Genomic DNA, 21109 nt, shown 5'->3' on the forward strand with positions numbered 1-21109 from the left:
TTTACAATGTAGAATTCCCTGCATATCGCTCACACATGCTTGAGAGTTTGTGAATTTCAGAATAACTTCATCATACAATGCCAGCTCTCCTAACCAAATGCTTTGGGGCTGAAACGTCTGTACCTGAGCATCTCAAAGTCAATACTTCATGAATGGCTATTAATGGTTGATACATCCCTTGAGTAAAATGGTATGAATCTGTGTGTATGTATGTATTTAGATATAATGCATGTGCACGCATATCATATTCCTGAGCTCTGAGCAATCTAGCTTCTACTTTTTTGTGGGTGCAACCACAGGAGGGCCCTACTAGCTTGCCTTTGCCTTGTGCCCTGCACCTCTCTGGACTCCTACCTGCAACAGTCTGGGTGCGTCAATCTTTCCTTAAACCACCAACCACCACTCAGGTTTTTTCTAAACATGGTTGAGACTGGCTATTGGAAATTTTAATCAACTCTGTACACTTGCCTGTGTAACTCCAGTTCTAGGGGATCCAATGCATTTTCCTGGCTTCCACACCAAGCACACACATAGTCACAGACACACATTCAAACAGACCATCCAAACACATAAGATAATTTTTAAAAGTTAACAACAACAACAACAACAACAACCCCTTTTACAAGACAAAAACCACTCCTGGCAGGCTTTCCAGATCGATTGCATAGATACATCCTCCCTCACATCCACTCTCCCAATGCTAAATCCCAGACTGAGCTGGAAATGTAAATGCTAGTTGGGGAGAATGACTCATTCTCTTCAATGAGAGAGCTCTGTGCCTCTTCAGACCCCTCAGCCCTGATGGAAAGGAACAAGGGTCAGGTGAGTTTGGGTCACCCAGGCCAGGCAGGGACAGAGCCAAGGCCAATGGAGGGAATGAGGAGCACCTGAGCAGGCCACTTGGGTGGCAGTGGGTGGCAGTGGGTGCCTCAGTGGGCGGCAGTCAGTTCAGGGGGCAGGGAGAGCAAAGGAGGCCAGTTCCAAGATGGAGACTTGAGAAGTATCAGCCATGATGCTGAGCCAGGCAAGGTGGAGCTGCAGAGGGTTGTTGCAAGCTCACTGTGCACCCAGTGGGTCATAGGACCTGAACCAGAAATAACCTAACCACAGCTTTGGCTTGTTCTTTCCTGTCCCTTTACACACTGGGAAGCACAACTTGACATCAGTCTTTTTATTCCTGAATCCTCTACTTGCCCTAGAAACCCAGGGAAGATACATAGATTTTATGGAAGATTTTCCAGGAGAGGGTAAATTGGACAGGACTTGATTGGTGGGGTGCCCTCCATTTTGCCCCACCCACACAGCCTCCCCTTTCTGGGGGCAGTCCCAAACCCCACCTGCCTCCCCGAATTCTCATGCAAAACTTTTTCTTGCAGCTTCTACTGCCTTGCATTTGCATATTCATGCTCTGCCATCTACAAAACAAATCTCCCTCTTGGGGTGGGAGGAGGGAGAACAATAAATAACTCATCCTTCTTTGCCTCTCCCACCTGCATTCACTCGGCGATGGTCCACACTTGGCTCTCGGGGCAAACGCCTGGCAGGCAGCACTTGCCCGGCTCCCTCGGGGTGAATCCTCCCACCCAGCCAGGAGAGCAGCAACTGCTGCTTACCCCAGGAGCTTCAGCAACAGTAAGTTGTGGTGAAATAATTAGGAGACGATGAGTTCTGAGTATTCATTACCACTTTACAATGTAATTTGATCGGAAGCGTTCATGATTTGAGCATAATGTCTAAGTGAGCCAATCCCCAAAGTTCTTAGAAATTTTTTACAGTCACTTCCTTCTTTCTGTCACTGTTCTTTTAAACTGTGCTTTAGACATCTATGATCTGGTGGATCCTACAAGCATGAAAAGTGCCTCTCAGCAAAGTGTGCCTTCCAGGCGCCTCTTCTGTGACTGGTTTAAGGTACATGAAATAACTTGTTTTCATGGGCTTTATGATTTAGCAAGTGAAGGGCAACGGAATCTTCTAACTCACCCATTCATCCAATTCCCCAGTCCATTGATGTCTTTTCCCCCACTCCGATACACCTGCGCATTCCCCAGTGTTCCTCTGCACCCTCTCTGCACGTCCCTTTCCCCTCTCACCCCCCCCCCCACCCCCCCAGTCCCTCGAGTCACTATCTGTTTGCCCGGGGATTCTGTGGTGCACTGATCTTTCAGATGCAGATTTGCTTTTTAGGATAGCCAGGCTCCTAGCCACTGGCCCTGTGAATGAAGTACAAAGTTCTCTGTCAGGAGTTGAAAATGGGCTGCTGATGGCTTTCCAGCCAGGGATTTGAGCAGGATTTTACTCCATATATGGAGTATGCATTTGCAGGAACCAGGCTCCAGAAGGCTCCAGGGGTAGAAGGCCCCCTGGACTGCAGGCTTGTTTACGGGTTGTGCTGGGATTTTAGAGAAAGAGGAGAAAAGCTGGCAGGCTTGCTCTCTGATGTGTTTCCCCTGGGCAGGGATGAGGAGGGTGTTCAAGCTGAGAACACCTGCTGAGGGACACGTGGAAGGGAACAGGTGACATTTATGGGCTGGTGGATGGCAACTGAGAAGAGGAACTAGTAGTTAAAGGTCCCAGTTCTGTGTTAGGCACCTTCTAGTAGATGAAGCAGCTGTTGCTATGTGTAATTAAGACTATTATCCCACTATATAGATGGGGAAGCTGAGGTTCATGGAGTCGTAATTTACCTAAGGTCACAAAGCCTCAGCATCAAGCCTCTTGGTTCAAAAAAGTATGTGATAACTTAAACTGAAGGGGCTAAAGAGATGGCTCAGTGGTTAAGAACTTGCAGAGAACCCAGGTTCAGTTTCCAGAATCCACATGGTGGCTTACAACCATCTGCAACTCCAGTTCCAAGGGATCTAATGCATTTTTGTGACCGGGACATACACACATGGTGTGCATACAGACATGCAGGTAAAACGTCTTTACACATAAAATAAAGCGATCTCTCTCTCTCTTTTTTTTTCTCAAAATAAATAACTTAAAATGCAGCTTCCTAGGAAGGAGCTTACCTGAGATTATCCTTCAGAATCACTCCAAAATGGGGCCCTGGTGCAGGAGAGCAGGCCTTTAGATCCAAGGAGCAGCTTTACTGGGATAGATAGCCACCACCTATCTATAGCAAGACAGGGTTTCTGAAGGAAGAAACAAACTCTTCAGTCCCTGGAATATCAGGAGAGACAACAGCATCATGACCATAGGCAGCTATAATGCAACCTTATAGGGGAAAAGAGAACCTTCCCTTCAAATCCACAGAACAAAGGGGGATTCTGCTGTTACAGGTTTTCAGTATGTGAGTGTGTATGTGTGGGGGGGTGCTTAATACCACATGATCCAGCTTGGCCTGACCTAGGTGCCAAGGAGCATAGAGGCAGACATTAGATAGAAGCATAAATTTACCTCGCAACTACAAGGAAGAGGGCCTGCAAACCCACGACATAGCAAGCATGCTTTCTTTTTAAAATGTTTCAAAAATTTTATTTTATTCGTATGGATGTTTTGTCTGCATGCACTGAGAGCCCATGCAGGCCAGAAGAGGGTGCTGTGTCCCCTGGAACTGGAGTTAAGGGTGGTTGTGAGCTGCCATGTCGGTGCTGGAAACCAAACCTGGGTCCTCTGGAAGAGCAACAAGTGCTCTTGACCACTTAGCCATCTCTAGCAGTGGTGGTCTGGTGGGCTTGGGGCTTATATCTCCTATCCCTGATGGCTTCTCCCACGTGTCTCTTCCAGGTACTTCTAAGGAAAGGGGCATATATTCTTCCTGGAATCCCATTTTACCTAGAATTCAGCCCAAGTCAGTATATAAAGTTAAAGGCCATATGTAGGGGTTGAAGGTGCCTGTGGCTGAAAAGTTCACTAGCGGGAAGCAGCGCTCTGCACCTGCTCTCCTCATGAGGAAGGAAGTCCCAGAAGCCAGTGTGAGCTGACCTAGCTGGAGTTCACTGCTATCTCCTATTGTTCCTTATATCTCCTTTTTGGGGTCTCATTGGTCAGTCCCTCCCAGAGCTAGCCTCCTGCCTAACAAGTCTGGGACCAGTCAGAGAGGTCTGCATCATGTCTGGGTTCTCACCACCCTTTGGTGTGGCTGCCCTGCCAGATGGGTCCACTGATATTTGTTGTTAAAGGGAGGCTTATGCTGCTTGTCTACAGCTGCCCTAGCCACCTGCTGGGAGGACTTGATTCCACCCTGCACATCACAATAGGAGATGAGAAAGAATAACTTGGTACCCTGTGGATGTAGGAGGAGGGAGCCAGTACTTGGGAAGTTCTATTTGGTATCTCTCTCTTGGAGCTGCTGGAATTTGTTGTTCATTTTTGCATCCTAAGGTTGACGAGGGACCTGATTTTATTCAGAAATGTGCAGTACTTATTCCAACATCCATCCTTATGAGGCCTTCTTTGCCCTTCCCAGGAGGCCCTTGGGAGATGCTGAGTCTACTTTTGGACTTCCAGGGTCACCTAGAGTTTTACTTGGGATTGGCTGTGACTGGATTGACTGTGACCTTTCAGAACCTGTTCTGTTGTTGTTCTCTTCCTGTTTTATACTGGTTTACTTTTCTCCTCACTGAGACAAAGTACCTGGCAGAAACAGTTTCAGAGAGAAAGTGTGTATTTGGACTCACAATTGGAGATACAGCTCACTGTCCAGGAGCAGGAGGTAGTTGGACACATTGTATCCACAGGCAGGAAGCAGAGAGTAATTGATGGGCGCTCAGCTTACAGTCTCTTTAGTATTCAGTCTAGGACCCCAGCCCATGGAATAATGCTGCTCATATTCAGAGCAGTCTTCCCTCTACCTCTAAACCATTCTGAAAACTCCTTCACACACACACACACAAAGGTGTGTTTTCACAGTGATCCCAACTCCAGTCAAGCTGATTAAGATTGACTACCACAGATGAGATACATGAGCAGTTACTTACTCAACATCAATTTAGAAAGCTCCTGCTGTGTGTCAGGAAATATTTTAGACTTTGGAAAGCTTGGACTAGCCAACTAGGAAGACTGCCTGTCCGCTGCTGGTACTGCAGTGGGAAAGGTTGCCTATGAGACCACAGTCATGACTGGCATTCAGTAGGCCTTGGGTAGAGGCACGTGCCACCAGCACATGGGTGGCAGTGCTCAGGTAAGTGAGTGGGGCAGAGCATCATGTGCTGTGGGAGAGCAGGGTGTAGGGAGGATGATCCTGGGCATTGTATGTGGATTAGCTGGGGTGTGGAGGAAGCAGACACCTACATGCTCATCCTTAAGATGTGGCCAGTTCCTCCCTACACCTTCAGCAGCCTGGCTTTTTTTTTTTTTTTTCCCTTTCTTTCTGAAGGCAAGGTTTCAAAACTTCTGGAGTTGCTGTGCACACCCACCTGTAGCTTATTCATGTTCCCAACATACAATGCCACCATTGTGTGGCTCTGGGCTGTTCCCAGGCCCAACCCCAGCATTCTCTGCACAGGGTCCCAAGTCAGCCTGGCTCTACAGACTGGAAGAACAAGGGGGACTTTACCCCTGAGCACAACCCTACAAAGGTGGCATGTGTTATATTGGCATATTTATTTTTGTTCTCCTAATGCTGTTGTGAAATTTTGTTTGCTTGATGCCGTGGTGACATGGGAAAGTGTCAGCGTCCCTGTGAAGGTAGGTCTGTCAGTAGCCAGTGACAAGTGTCCAGCCCCTTTCCCAGGGACGGGCGGTGGCGCTGTGATGGCTATTGTGCAAACATCCCCTCTCACAGCTTTTCCCACACTGCTGTGACTTGTGACCCTCTGTGGTGCCTTGTGCACTCAGTGTGACCCCCTCACAAATGGTGCAGTGCCCTTAGGCACCACAGCCACCACTGCCCACTTTCTTTAGCTCTGAGGAAATCCTTTGACTTCTATATTAGTAGTTTTTCTCGTCAGTGAAACCAAAGACCCCGACAAAAAGCAGCGTGAACGAAGGGTCTCTTTTGCCCTGTGTTTTCATGGGAAGTCGTGGCAGTGGGACCGCAAGCAGCTGGTCACATCATATCCACAGTGAGGAAGCAGAGGGTCACATCATATCCACAGTGAGGAAGCAGAGGGCCACATCATATCCACAGTGAGGAAGCAGCTGGTCACATCATATCCACAGTGAGGAAGCAGAGGGTCACATCATATCCACAGTGAGGAAGCCGAGGGTCACATCATATCCACAGTGAGGAAGCCGAGGGTCACATCATATCCACAGTGAGGAAGCCGAGGGTCACATCATATCCACAGTGAGGAAGCAGAGGGCCACATCATATCCACAGTGAGGAAGCCGAGGGTCACAGATGCAGATGCTCAGCTTGCTTGCTTCTTTCCCCCTTTTCATTCAGTCCAAAACTCCAGTCTGTAGGATGGCATTGCCACATTCGGGGTTAATCTTCCTTCCTTAGTTAATTCCCTCTGGAAAGACCTTCACGGGTGTCTTCTGGGTGACTCCAAATCAGTTGAGTTGACAATGAAGGGTCACTGCTACAAGCTCTTAGTGTCTCAGTTTGGGAGAAATGATACCTTCCTCAAAGGCGAGATGAGAACAAAGGAATGTCTTACTTGCCCAGTGTCCATATGGTGTCATCCACTTTCTTCCTGGTCATTATGCTCACAGAGAGCACAGTCAGCCTATACTAGGAACCAGGAACCAGTAAATGTTCTCATGACCTCACAGTAACCCAGATAAGGAGTTGACCCATTTTACTGGCGAGAAAACTCCATAATTATTATGGAGGATCACCCTGCTAGGAAGTCATGGAGGCATGTTTGAAACGAGGTGACAGTTGGCTTGCATATGGCAGTCAGAGCAGCACCCCACACAGTTTTGCGGTTCAGGAAGTCTTTGCTCAATGCACCAAGACACACGTGCAGCACTCAGAGCTAGATCCCAGCTTTGGAGGGAAAGACTAAAGTTGACATTAGCGAACAGCTATGCCACTGCGGTGCCTTGCTCTATGTGTTCATATGCAGGTCCCTTGGGAAGTAAGGCATATGTACTAGTGGGTATTGGGGAGTAGAAATAAATCTGGTGGTGATGTAGGCAAGATTGCTGCAGGTGAGAAGGGAGGGAACCAGTGGGTGGCCCCCTATACCTGCCTTCTTCTGAGTCCAGACAGGGTTCCATGCCCATGCTATTTGCTGGCTCTATTCAGAGTGTACCCCAGGAGCAGTGGCTGGCAATAGAGTACATCTGTGCTCATGTCAGGGGGTACAGAGAACCCAGTCACATCTCTCGGCTTCTGCAGCCCAGCTTTCTGGTAGGGTCTTCTCTCTGGAGGAGCCAAGTCTTTCTAACTTGAAATCAGCACAAAGGTCCAGAAGGTCCCCCCAACCTATGTGTTTTCCTTGAGGCTAAGTCATTGAACAATCCCTGCTCTTTTTTTTTTTTTTTTTTTTTTTTTTTTTTGAGATAGGCCTCTATATATCCCAGGCTAGTCTCAGATTGTCTTCTGCTTCTTCCTTCCCACTGCTGGGGTGCTAGGCCTCTACTTACCAGGCTGCTAGAGATGCATGGTGTTCAAAAATCTTTAAAGGAGAGTTCATCTGACTTAGTGGCCCTAGGGGTATCCCTGGGTATATCACAACAGCCTTGTGTTCATAGTGATGCCCCTGGGCGGCCAAGAAAAGAGGAAGTTGTGGCAATGAAAAGCAGGCTGTGTTACAGATCTCAGTGTAATCTCCTTGGGAAAATTACCAATTGAATAGCTGAAAAAATGTGAGGCTCTGAAAAGAGTGGCCTCTTTCTGCCACCAGAAATGACATTTCCTCTAAAGCTTGCTATCTAACTGGAGTATTAACAACAGCTTTGTATTTAGTAGATTGTGCTAGATACTGACACTGTTATCTGGTTACATATGTGATCTCATCTTGTGTTTAAGGCACCTGTGTGCCAGCTGAACTGTAAGGGACACTGAGGCCCACAGGAGACAAGATCCACTAAATGTAGCTCAGCCTGGTCCACGTGTAGACATGAAGCTGCAAGTGTTCCCTTTGAGACTAGAGTGATGTATCGCATGCCAAAGATGGGAGTGGAGACTGGGCATCAGGGAGCTCTGAGGACCCTGGGCAGAAGTGAACTCTAATGAACAACCAAGGGGCAGAACTGGTGTTCTGGCCCAGCCCCACTCTGCTGTGCAGCCCCAAACAGAAGATTTTGCTTCTCTGTGCTCAGCTCCTCTTTCTCTGTTTGGCTGGTGATGCAGAAACGCATATGTCACCCTTTTCTGGGATAACAAATGTGCATTTTTATCCCCCTCAAGCTGGCATCAAATGAGGAAGCTCTGACCTTGCTATAGTCAAAAACAGTGAGAACACCCCATCAGCTGGTATGCTATCATTTTTGTAGCAGTGTGTAACCAGAGCCAAGACATTTGACTGCACAGTGCTCAGGATGTTATCTTGATGGCATGACCCAAGTCTTGACTCAAAGCCAGACGGTAGCATCTCCTTTACAACGAACACACAGGAAGCCACTGCAGATGCCAAATGACTGCTTCATCCCACCACCAATCTCAGTGTTGGCATTTCTTTCCGAGACGCCTCTTACCCTAGTTCCCCAGAAATGGCTCTCTTGGTACCCTGCCTTCTGTGTGATGCCCCAGCCTGTATTTCTAGCCTGCTTTCTATGCCTCCATTCTCGCTTTGCTGGTGCAGTACCCCCCCCCCCCCCCGCTGTGGGATTCCTCATTACAGAATGGCCTCCTCTCATTTGAGAGCAAATTGAAGTCCAAACTTGGAGACATTATTATCCCTCCCCCCAACTTCGTCCAGCAGTGTCAGTGTCGTCTGGTAATCAGATCCTTACTTCACTGATTGTCAAAAACCTCCCCTTTGGGTTTAACCCCAGTGACAGGGACTGATATGGACTGAGAGGCAAGTGAACTTGGCACTCTGGAATCTTGCCAGGGTCTGTAGAAAGCCCCCATTTGCTGCCTGGGCCTCCTTCTTCCCCTCCCCCTCCGATTTACTTTAACAGAGGCTTCTCTAGGAACATCACGTGTGCACACAGAAGCTTTGGGTAGAGGGTTGGGGAAATGGAGGTCAGTGACATGGAATGATGCAGGCTCAGAGTGAGACTGTCCTGGGACTCATTTTACCTTGGACTGGTTTGGTGATTTGAAATCCAACTGGGGATGGTGGTTTTGTTCTTTCTCCACTAAAGTTGTGCTGTGTTGAAAACTCACAGGTACCCTCTTGGGGCAAAACAAGGATCATTGAGTGTCTGCACAAAGCAGCAGTGGTCTCCAAGTTCCTATTATTGGGAGAATGAGAGCCTTGGAGACATTCTTTAACTACCCAAGCCTTAGGTTCTCACCCTGGCTTGAAAACTTCCAAACACACTTTAAACCACTGTTGCAGAGTTGCAGGCGCTGAGGAATGGGTCAAGGATGAGTAGCTAGGGTCTCTACTGCTGTGATCAACACCATTATCAAAGGCAAGCTGGGGGAAAAGGGTTTATTCTGCTGCCATCTCTACATCACTGTTCATTGAAGGAAGTCAGGGCCAGAACTCAAACAAAGGCCAAAGCCGTGGAGGAATGCTGCCTACTGGCTCGTTGCCCATGGCTTGCTCAACCTGCTTTCTTATAGAACCCAGGACCACCAGCCCAGGGTGTCCCCATCCACAATGCTGGACCTCTCACATTCATCACTAATTAAGAGAATGCTCTACAGGCTTGCCTGATTTTTGTTGTTGTTTTTGTTTTTGTTTTGTTCTGTTTGAGACAGGGTTTCTTTATGTAGCTCTGGCTGTCCTGGAGCTCAAGCTGTAGACCAGGCAGGCCTCGAACTCACAGAGATCCACGTGCCTTTGCCTCCCTGAGTGCTGGGATTAAAGGCGTGCTCCACCACAGCCCGACTACAGCCAGATCTTATGGAAGCATTTTCTCAGTTGAGGTTCCCTCCTCGCAGATGACTCTGGCTGTGTCTAGTTGACATAAAAACTAGTCAGCACAGTGTCCCTTGGAAGCCTGTGTAATTTGTGTGATTGACTGAGACACCAAGTAAAGGAGATGGGACTGAGCTTATGGCCACACTTAGCATGGCCTACAGCAGCTGACTTTAAAAATAAATCTGAGTGGCTCATGTCTTCCAGAGTCAAGAGCTGGGAATGGGAGAGGAAGGAAATTCCAAATTATTAAGGATCCAAGTTAGATTGTCCTGATGGTTAAGCTTGAATGGGATAGTTGATTTTCCTGCTCCATTAGTCAGGGTTCTCTAGAGAAACAGAACTGATAAAATAAATGAAGGAGAACCCCACAAAGCGGGGGCTTCCTCCTGGGCCCCAGATTAGGCTCAAACACACCTTATCACATATTTTCACAGAAAGATTCTTTATTAAGTGGGGAGGAAAAGTTACAGTGGCTGCTTTCTGACTCAGGCAGAAAAACAGCAGCAAATGACCTTGCAGGTGAACTTTTTTTAAGAGGGGGGAAAAGGGGAGGTCTGTATTAGAATAGGCTGGGGTACTGTGGTGAAGGGGAAGGGGGCAAGAGAAAGCAAGAAGGGATATTTTTCCTGGAGGGGCAAAAGACTGCCTCTGGATACAGGGAAGACAGGTGTGGCCCATAGGCAAATGGTGGTTTATAAAGGTAAAGGGGGAAACCCTGTGTTAGGATGAGGTGTTTAGTTCTAATTGGGCATGTTAATTAGGTGAACCAAAGGGGGCAGGATGGCACTTTTGATTGCTGGACTTTGGTAAAGTCAGCCTCAGGAGGAGGAAGTAACCAAGTAAGAGAATAGACCTTAATGACTAGCTTTAGGAATGTAATCTAATGTTTTTAGCAAGGCAGAAGGAATGGGGGAGAAGGGCTAGGCCTGCCAGAGCCACATGCTCAAGTGGGCTAGTGTCCCTTCAGTAAATCTATCTTATCTATCTATCTATCCATCCATCCATCCATCCGCCCACCCACCCACCCACCCACCTATCCACCCATCCATCCATCCATCCGCCCACCCACCCACCCATCCATCCATCCATCCATCCGCCCACCCACCCACCCATCCATCCATCTATCTATCTATCTATGTATCTATCTATCTATCTATCTATCTATCTATCTATCTATCATACATACAATTTATTTGAATGACTTACAAGATATGGCTCAACTATTCCAATAATGGCTGTCTCCTGATAGAAATTCCAAGAACCACGCAGTTGTTCACTCCAGGAGGAAGGATGTGCTGGGATCCCAAAGACCAAAAAATAGGCTCTAATGCCACTGATAGAAGGGACTTGCCTGTTAAGTGAGGACAAACAGGCAAAGAGCAAAGGCTTCCTTCTTCCTTGTCCTTATATAGGCTGTCACCAGGAGGTGTGGTCCAGATCAAAGGTGACTTTCTCACCTCAAAAGATTCAGATTTGGGATAGGACTTCCCACTTCAAGTGATTCAATCAAGGAAAATCCCTCACAGGTGTACCCAGCTACTTTGGTTTTAGTCAATTCCAGATGTAGTAAAGTTGACAACTAAGAATAACCATTATACCCGCACTCTTCTCTTTAAAAAACAAAACAAAACATTTTTTTAATGTACCTGTGTGCTTTGCCTACATGTATATATATGCACTATTTGCATGCAGAGCCTGCAGAGGCCAGAAGAGAGGACTGGATTCCCTAGAACTGGAGTTGAGTAGCAAATGGCTGTGAGTCACTCTGTGGGTATTGGGAACTGAATGCTTTCCTACCCTACTCCATCCTCTGGAAGAGCAGCCAGTGATCTTAATCTCTGAGCCATCTTTCCAGCCCCCTTATCTCTTTTTAATTTATAAAGAAATTCTGGTTTGAAGACTCACCAAGAACCCATATCCTTTGTTTTCATGGGCAATCATCTTCCCAAGGCCTGCTCTTTTTCATTCCATTCAGCTTGACCCAGCAGGCACATAATGGCCTCCTGCCATGTGCCAACTTCTCTGAGAGGCTCTGCCAGACATGTGAAGATGGGCCAGATATGGTGCTTGCCCACATCTGGTGCTGGGAACTTGAGGGTTGGATCAGGAAACTAAGAGCGATTTTATGGAAGGGCAGGCCCTGGAGTTGAGCCAGGGAGCCCCCGAGTCGGGGAAGCAGCAGCAGTGTGGAGACAGGATAGCTGATGAATTTTCCTGGGGTGGATGGTAGCGATTGCCGCTGAACACTAGCTCAGTGCAGGCATGTCAGCTCACTGGCTTGTGGGAGCATAGACTGGCAGACTATTAGGAAGAGTCAGATGCAAATATTTGAGGTTTTTATGGGCCAGAGATCTCTGTCACAACTGCTCAGCATTGCTTTAGTGCCATGAAAGCAGCCAGAGACCACAAAAGGATGTGGCTGTGTCGCATGAACTTTAGTAGCAGAAACAGGTGCCCAGCTAGCATTAGTCTGGGCCATGACTTGCCAGTACCACCTTATAGTATATTTGATATAGTCCCCATTTTATGGGTGATGAAGCTGAGTGTGATGGTTTATGTGAGAATGGCCCCCACAGGCTTATATATTTTGAATTCTTGGCCCCTAGTTAGTAAAATTATAAACTTTTGGGAAGGATTAGGATGTGTGGCCTTGTTGGAAGAGGTGTGTCACTGGGGGTGGGCTTTGAGGTTTCAGAAGTGCAGGCCAAGCCTAGTCTTTCTACTTCCACCTGTGGATCAGATGTAAAACCCTCAGCTACTGCTTCTGTGCCATACCTGCCTGCCTGCTTCCCTGCCCGCCCCCCCCCCCCCCCCCCCCCCCACCCCCCCGCCATGATGGTCTTGGGCTTACCCTCTGAAATTGTAGGCAAGCCTCCAATTAAATAAGTTCCTTTGGTCATGGTGTCTCTTCAGAGAAATAGAAAAATAACTCAGACACCAAAGAATAAAAGATTATTAGGAATTAACTTGCCTTGAGCCAGAGGCAGCTTGGTCAGATCCTGAGGGTCTGTATTGTGCCTTTCCACATACACTGTCCCCCATTCCCCTTTGAGGGTTGAGGGCATTCTGGGAAGAGTGGGCACATGAAATATCTTGAGTGATAATGTGGAAAGTTTACTTTTGCTAGGAAGTAGGTAGCTGCTTTGAGCAGACCATGGTGACCTCAGCACAGCACTGTGAGTACTGCCAGGGGTGTTATAGTTCACAGGAAAGCTTTTGGGTTGGTTTTACAGTGTTGAGGATCAAACCCAGGGCTTTACACCAGCTAGGTAAGCACTCTCTCACTGAACTATCCCTCTGCTAACCCTTGATATTTTTTTTTTCTTTTTGAGTCAAGGGCTCACTAGGCAGCTTGTGTTGGTTAGTTGATGTTGTGTGAGGTTTTTGTTTGTTGTTTGTTTGTTTTTGTTTTTTGCATTGCCTTTTTCCCCATCAGTGTGATACAAGCTAGTGCCACCAGAGAAGGGGGAACTGTAACTGAGAAAGTACTTCCATCATATTGACCTGTAGGCAAGTTTGTGGGACATAGTCTTAATTAATGATTAATGAGTGCTGCTCTGGGCAGGTGGTCCTGGATGGTATAAGAAAGCAGGCTAAGCAAGCCATGAGGAGCAAGCCAGTGAGCATCATTTCTCTGTGGTCTCTGCTTTAGTTCCTACCTCCAGGTTCCTGCCCTGGCTTCTCTGCTGATGGACTGTGACCCATAAGCTTAAAAAACCCTTTTATCCCCAAGTTGCTTTTGGTTAATGTTTTTATCACAGTAACAGACTAGGACACTGGCCTTGAACTTGCTATGTAGCCCAGACTGGCCTCAAACCCAAAGTCTTACTAGGAATTCTGGGATTATATGAGTAGTAAGAATTCTTATTTTGGAGTAGGGAGGGTCATTTTTGTCCACTTTGTCTATTAAAAGGTTCTGTGTACCTGATACCTGCATAGTCTCTCTATGTCTTCACCCTGTGTACGCTTGCATGTATGTATGCATGTATGTGTGCACATATGTATATACACTCCTGGAGAAAAGGTGGCCTGACCCTATCTTCCCACTGGAATGTGTGGAGTCACATAAGGGCTTGGCTTTCTAATCAGCATGCCCACTTTGAAGAACTGTAGCCACCTGGGAGGGACATAGGTGGACTTCTCACTCAGCTGAGTCCTTGGGCACATGACTTTAAATTTCTATATTTTACAGTGGTCTCTCTCACATGGCTGGTGAGATGCCTCTGCATTTTGAGAGACTCCTGAAGGTACTGGCCTTCTTGGCTGGCAAATGTGCCCGTCATCTTTCCATCACTGTGACAAAATGCCTGAGAAAAGTCAACATAAGGAAGGGTTTACCTTGGATCCAGTTCAAGGTTTCAGTTTTGGTAAATAAATGGAAGCTCAGAAAGGTTGGGTGGCTTTCTCCATGGCATTCAGATAGCAAGGCAAAGAGCCAGCCTTGGGTCTTGACTTGTTTTTGAATTTGAACTCTTTCGGTATACTGAATAGAGGAATGAGCCTATGAGGTGTCATGAGATGAATGACCTCACAGAGACTATTCAGTGAAGCAATGTTGACGAATGTGTAGGGGAGGCTAGGACAACTCAGTGTGGGTCCCCTCCCGGCCCTGCAACCTATGATGACCTTGACAAAGTATTTTACCTTTCTACACTTCAGTTTTCTCTACTGACAAGTGGCTACTGCAATCATGTCCACAGAATGTAGAGAATGTAGAGGCTTGGTTGAGTTCGTAGATGGAGCATGGTTAGGGAGGCTTTAAATGAAGCAGGCATTGCATTGTCTTGGCTGAGATTTGTTAAGATCCAATTTTTTGGAAAAGAACTTGATTTTAGCTGGGTCTCACGGTGCACACCTTTAATCCCAGCACTTGAGAGACAGAGGCAGACAGATCTCTGTGAGGTCAAGGCCAGCCTCGTCTACAGACTGAGTTCCAGGACAGCCAGGGCTATGTAGAGAGACCCTGTCTTAAAACAAAAAACCAGAACTTGCCTTCAAATGCATTGATTGGTTGGTTCAGTACCCACCATAGCCAGGAAGCACAGTACTGGTCTCATCTCACAGACACGCAAACTTCTCAGATGGGTTTGGTGGCTCCCTGTGGTCATCCAGCTATCCAGCATTCTGTCTGCCCTGTGCTGTTGTACTGACTTGTGGAACATCACTGAATTCAACAGACCCAGGTCTCTTCCTTAGGGCTATCTTCCTAACTGGGACCAGAACCCAGGTCTGTCTCCTTTCCTTTTCATGTTTTTCTTCATCTCTCCCTCTGAATAATTCCATTTGTTAACTGCTTAAATTTTAGTTTGCCCATTTTAACTGCTACTGTGGTATTTCAATCCCTTAGCTTTCTCTAAATTTATTGAATTGAATTATATGAATTAAATGAATTGAAGATGAACCTGGAAATGTAGCTCAATTGTTAGACTGCTTGCCTAGCATGTATGAAGCCCTGGGTTTGCTCCCCAGAACTGTATAACAGCATATATGGTGATGCACACTTACCATCATACTACTGAGCAGGAGGATTGGAAGTTCAAGGTCATCCTTGGCTACATAGACAGTTTGAGCCCAGCCTTAGCTCTATGTAAGTCCAAAACAAAACAAAACACCAAGAAAGTGAAAGATCTCTTTCTTTACCAGCTCTCTCTTCGTCTTGGATAAATTGGCAGTCTGGGGAGGAGTCAAACATGGATGTAAACAATGAATTTGCTGCTTCTCCAAGTTAGAATTGGTACACTCATACTTTTGTGGCTGGTCTTTTGTAAAGTTTGACATTATCTCTGCAGGGTGAGAAGTCCCACAGCAGGTATTGGAATTAGTTGGGTTTTACTTATAGAATCATGACAGTAAAAATTGCAGCTGGCTTTTAATTAACCTGGTTAAATCTTCAAAGATGGCAAGGCCGTAGTTAGCTCCACTTCCACGTGTGTGATGGTAGGACTCTGTGTTTCCCTCTTGGCTGCTTTACAAGAGAGCCAGGCTCCTGAGAACTCTGCTTACTCAATAGCCCTCCTTGCCCTAAAAATGGCCTGTTCAAAGATGCCCATTGGGTGGTAACCTCCCCATACGTTTTCTCTATAAAGTGAAAAAGTTGAGAAGGGGTGGGAGAGGCCCCACTTGTGTTTAGAGCTGCAGTGTCTCAAAGCCGTCTGGAGAAAACTGTTAGTTCCTTGTCCCATGGCCTATTCAGGTCTCTGCATGTTTTGACAACCTCTTTAGCTTTTCCCCAGGCCCTGACACAGCTTTCTCAATAGAGAGGACTGTTGCAGCTAGCTGAATGCCTAGCCAGCACAATGCACTGAATGTTAATGGCTCTGGCGACTCTGAAGTTCTCCAGCTGGACAGTGACTGTGGCACCCAAGCATGGGTCCCAGAAGCTGCCTCTGACCTGCAGTGGGCTCTTCCCAGATTCCTAAGGTTGTCTGTGTGCTTTTTTTTTTTTTGCAGATCTACACCGATTGGGCCAATCATTACCTCGCCAAATCTGGCCACAAACGCCTCATTAAGGACCTCCAGCAAGATGTGACCGATGGTGTGCTCCTGGCCCAGATCATCCAGGTTGTAGGTAAGTTCATATTTCCCTTTGAGGGCCAGTCCAGAAAGATCCAGTGGGCTGAGGAAATGGGAACCCTGACCTCTCTGCCCCTCTCATGTTGACCATGCCCTTGATTTTGTTTTGATTCTGATTGTGTGGAGCCCAGCTTGCTGTTTCTGTTCAAACTCAGCGGGGTTAGAGGCATAGCTCACTTGGTAGAATACTCGACTAGCATGCAAGCCCCAGGTCCCATCCCTAGCACTGCATGAACCCAGTATGGTGATGCATGCCAGCAGGTTTGGTGACCTAGCACACAGAGGCAGGATCAGACATTCAAGCCCATTCTTGCTACACAGGAAGTTTTAGGCCAGTCTGTGCTGTCAAAAGAAGAAAAATCACACAGGATCATCTTGATCATCTTGGAAAAGAATGTCTAGGGTCAGAGGGGGAAAGCTGGGGGCCTTGAAGGGGCACTCTACCTGGTTTGGTTTTGTTTTTTTGTCTCCTGTCTGACTTTCTTTCTTCAATTTGCATGTTCATTTTTGGAAAACCTTGGGCATACTTCAAAAAGGAAAAGAAAATACAGGGCTGTTTAATCCTGCCAACTCTAACAAGGGCTGAGAAATCAAAGACTAAAGCTCAAGAGATGGTTGGTGGTCTCTGGTTTTAATACTAGGGCAAAGGAGCTTAAGCACTGGGATGTTCATGCCTTGGACCTGAGCTGGTAGGGGCAGGCATATCAGTGGGTGGATGCCGGCCACGGCACTGCCTTGGGCCTCCAGTCCTGCCTGGGAGTCAGAGCTGTGGCGGTCTATTAGAAAGAATTGTGGTTGATGCTCAGGGAGCTCCACAGAAACACAGGCAGTGGGCCCAGGCTGGAAGTGTGGCCTGCCACTGACAGAAAAGGAGGGTGCCCTCTGCCTTAGCAGTAATTTCTGTGATTGGCTTCTCCTTTCCCCTCCCATCCCTGGACTACTTTTCTCTTGCTGTTTATAACCAGTCATCACAAAGGCAGCCATTTAAAACATGTCTTAGCCAGCAGCAGTGGCACATGCTTTAATCTCCAATGCTCAGGAGGCAGAGGCAGGTGGATCTCTGAGTTTGAGGCTAGCCTGGTCTACAGAGCGAGTTCCAAGACAGCCAGGGCTACACAGAGAAAGCCTGTCTTGAAAAATCAATCAAATAAACCACCCCCTCTCACCCCAACACACACACACAAACCATGTCTTTATTGTCCCACAGCTTCCATGCATCAACGAGGTCCAGCTGTGGTCACAGTATGTTCAGGGCCACATCCTCATGTAGGGACTGTCTGGAAAAGGGTTTGCTTTCATGCTTAATTGAATTACTGATGGCACTCATTTCCTTGTGACTGTGGGACTCTGGGTCCTGGCTTCTTGCTGACTACCAGCTAGCAATCACCCTCATTTCTAGCAGCTGCTCTTATAGCTTCTTACTACACAGGAATCTCGCTCCTTCAGTGACAGCAAGGGAGCCAGTCTCCGGAGCAATTGTCCCGGATGGACTCTTCCATAATGTTGGAGTTACAGGTCCTGCCTGCACTCAGGGAGAGGATTGTACTGGGCATGGCTAGCACAGCATGCATTGTGGGAGAACACCTAAACTGTGGTGCACTACGTTCTTCCAATCCCCCCTCTTCCTCCTGCTCTCCATCATTGCACATACCACATTCTTTAAGACGGTTTTCTTGTGTAGATTCCTCTGCCCCTAGGAAGGAAGTAATAGATTTCCCATTTTACGGATGGGGAAATGGGGGCTCCGTGAGGAGTAGAGCCTATGTGAGACTTTATCCCTGGTGCAGCTGCTGCCTTTACTTCAGTTCACCTCAGTGCACCTCATTCCCTCCCTGGGGATGGAGATGGATGTCCAGGGCTCACATCACTGGGGGCTCTGGTACCACCTTCTCTGTATCTTTGCTGAAGTTGTGATCTGGGGTTTGAGGTCAGCAGGCCTGTGGCTGGCACCTGACCTCCTTTAGGTCTACCTAGGGGTAGTGATGCTGTCTGATTCTGCTGGGAGCCCTCCCAGGTTTCAGCTGTCAGCAAGAGAGAAAATGGAGAAAGGATAATGCAGGGGGTGGGGTGGGAGGGTGGGTGTCTTTCTCTGCCTTAGTCCGTGTCTCACAGCTGTGGGAACTTACTCTGCTTCTGTTGCCTCTGTTTCCCCACTGCCCCTCTCTGTTGTTTTGGTATATGTATTTGTTAGTGTTGGTATGTAAGTGTGTGCATGAGGTAGGTGTATGTCCGTGTGTGTGGAGGCCAGAGGTCAATGTAAGGTACCTTACTTAATCATTCCCCACCTTTATTTACTTTCTTTGAAGGTTTATTTTATTAGTTTTTTTTTCTTTTTCTTTTCTTTTTTTTTTCTTTGTGTGTGTGTGTGTGTGTGTGTGTGTGTGTGTGTGTGTGTGTGTGTAGTTGTAAGCCAACTGACATGATGATGGGAACCAAACTCAGGTCTTCTGTAAGAGCAGCAAGTACTCTTAACCACAGTGATATTGCTCCTGCCCCTCCACTTCTGTTGTTTTGTTTGTTTCTTTTTTTCTTTTTGAGACAGGGTCATTAATTCACCTAGACTGGCTGGCCAATGGACTTCAGGAACCCACCTCTCTCTGCCTCTGCAGCCCTGGGGTTATAAGCATGCACCACTCTGCCTGGCTTTTTTTGTAGGTTCTGGGGATCTGAACTCAGGTCCTCATATTTGCACAGCAGGTACTTTACTGACTTAGCCATCTCCCAGCTCTGACTTGAAAGTGGGTCAGCCACCCTTGTTTTCTGTTCTTTGTGAGTGTTTCATGAAATGCAACCTTAGAGATCAAATAAGAAATATGTGAAATTGATATGCTCTGGGATAGTACTCAGTAGCAGCTGTCTGAACAGTAGGCAAAGGAAAGAGGATGTGTCAGAGTTGATTAGTCATGCCTACGACAGACTCCAAAGATGCTCATGATAGGATGTGTACTGTCAGTTTGCTAAACACTGTTACGAAGGTGAGCGATCGATCGGTTTTATCATTGCTCAGGAGCATCAGAGGCTTCCCTGAGTTACTCAGCTGAATGGCTCATTTGGAACTAGGCTGCTGATCTATGGTTCTGGAGGCTCAGGTTAGTACGACAGGGATTCTCATATCCAAAGGCTTGGGTTTACATGTGTTTGGAATTTCAGATTTTTGGACTTTGATATATTTCCATGTACATGTGATATGTTGGAAAAGTTTTAAGTCTAAGAAAGACATCTTATGTTTCGTAGGCACTTTGTATATATACAAGGCTTGAAGATAGCTTAACTTAGTGATTTAGATAATTTTTGTATGTGAAACAAAAGGTTAATAGTGTGGAACTTTCTACATGCAGCATCAGGTTGATTCTTGAAAAATTTCAGATTTTGGAGCAATTTGGATTTCAGATTCTCAGATGAGGGATGCTCATCACCTAACAGTAGCCTTTGGGGCACCTCAGGCTCCAGAAGAGGGCAGCTCTGGCTGGGGGGCTTCCCAAGGGTGGCCAGGTGCTGGCACACTACTGTTTCCCTGACTGCTCCACGCCTGGGCTTACGTCTGTGCTCTGCGCATGCACAGAGGTCTACAAGATGGGAACCGGGAAGGCAGCGCCTCTCCGCCAGTGTCAGCAACTCTTGCACAGTTTTAGTCTTTGAGGCTTTCTCGTTGCTTGGATAAACCACTTGACAGAGGCCCTGAAAGGAGAAGCAGCTTATCCTGGCTTTCAGTTGCAGAAAGATATAGTCCATCATGTCAAGGAAGGTATGGTGGCAGGCGCAGGAGACTGGCTGCCCACACTGCATCCATACTTGGGAAGAAAAGGAAAGCAGAAAAGCTCAAGTCCCTCCCCCCAGCGACCCTCTTCCTCCAACAAGGCTCACCTCCTAAGAGTCCTACAACCCTTCCCAACATGTCCCAGCTGGGGACCAAGTGTTCAGACACATGAGCCTGTGAGGGGACTTTGTTTTGTTTTATGTGTTGAGACGGGGGTCTTACTACATAGCACTGGTTGGCCTGGAACTCTCTCTGTAGACCAGGCTGGCCTGAAACTCAAAAGAGATCCCCCTGCCTCTGCCTCCGGAGTGCTAGGATTCAAAGTGTGCTATCACAGGCTAGCATTTCATATGAAAACCACACCACTATCCAATGGTGGCTCTCCTGATGGGGGAGGAGTAAGACTTTCTGATCTTGGTGTGCACGTGAACAATCCAGCGTTCCTCCTCTTGAATTCTGAAGTCAGTGGTCCCCCTTTATATACTCATTATGAGAAAATGTAGAGTGTATTTGTATGTGGACACCAATGCATTCAAATGGATATCCACACAGCAGTTTTCCAGAATTAGCGTCCTACTGGCCATGCTTGTAATGTGCTGGACTTCAGTGGCTACCCTTGGACTGGTGTGTTCCTGTTCATGCTCCAGAGCCCAGTTCTTCCTGATACTTCCCCGGCTGCCCAGCCACATTAGAGGGACCTCTATTACTCCAGCTATGGTGGTCTTGGGCTTTGTCCTCTCTAGATCTGGAGCTGGCACACAGTGAGGTTCAGGAAAAGCTGAGAGGAGTGGGGGTAGGAATTTTACTCACTGCAAGCCGGGCATGGCGGAGGGGGTGGTGGGGTGAGAAGTCTCTCTGGAGCCTCTCTTATCAGGGTCTCTCTTATGCCATTCATGAAGGC

At 47.3% G+C, this 21109-nt stretch overlaps 1 protein-coding gene across 7 annotated transcripts in view; it reads left to right on the top strand.

Annotated features, from left to right (window-relative positions):
- Nav2 (neuron navigator 2) overlaps positions 1-21109 on the top strand; it is a 349974-nt gene that overhangs the window by 91001 nt on the left and 237864 nt on the right. For all 7 annotated transcript variants that reach the window (XM_036181890.1, XM_036181892.1, XM_036181904.1 and 4 more), the window contains exon 2: positions 16329-16446. In XM_036181890.1, coding sequence (XP_036037783.1) covers positions 16329-16446 — 118 coding nt within the window. The remainder of the gene's footprint in view (positions 1-16328; positions 16447-21109) is intronic.

The sequence above is a fragment of the Onychomys torridus genome, chromosome 1 (assembly GCF_903995425.1).
Source record: "Onychomys torridus chromosome 1, mOncTor1.1, whole genome shotgun sequence".
Classification (NCBI taxonomy): Eukaryota; Metazoa; Chordata; class Mammalia; order Rodentia; family Cricetidae; genus Onychomys; species Onychomys torridus.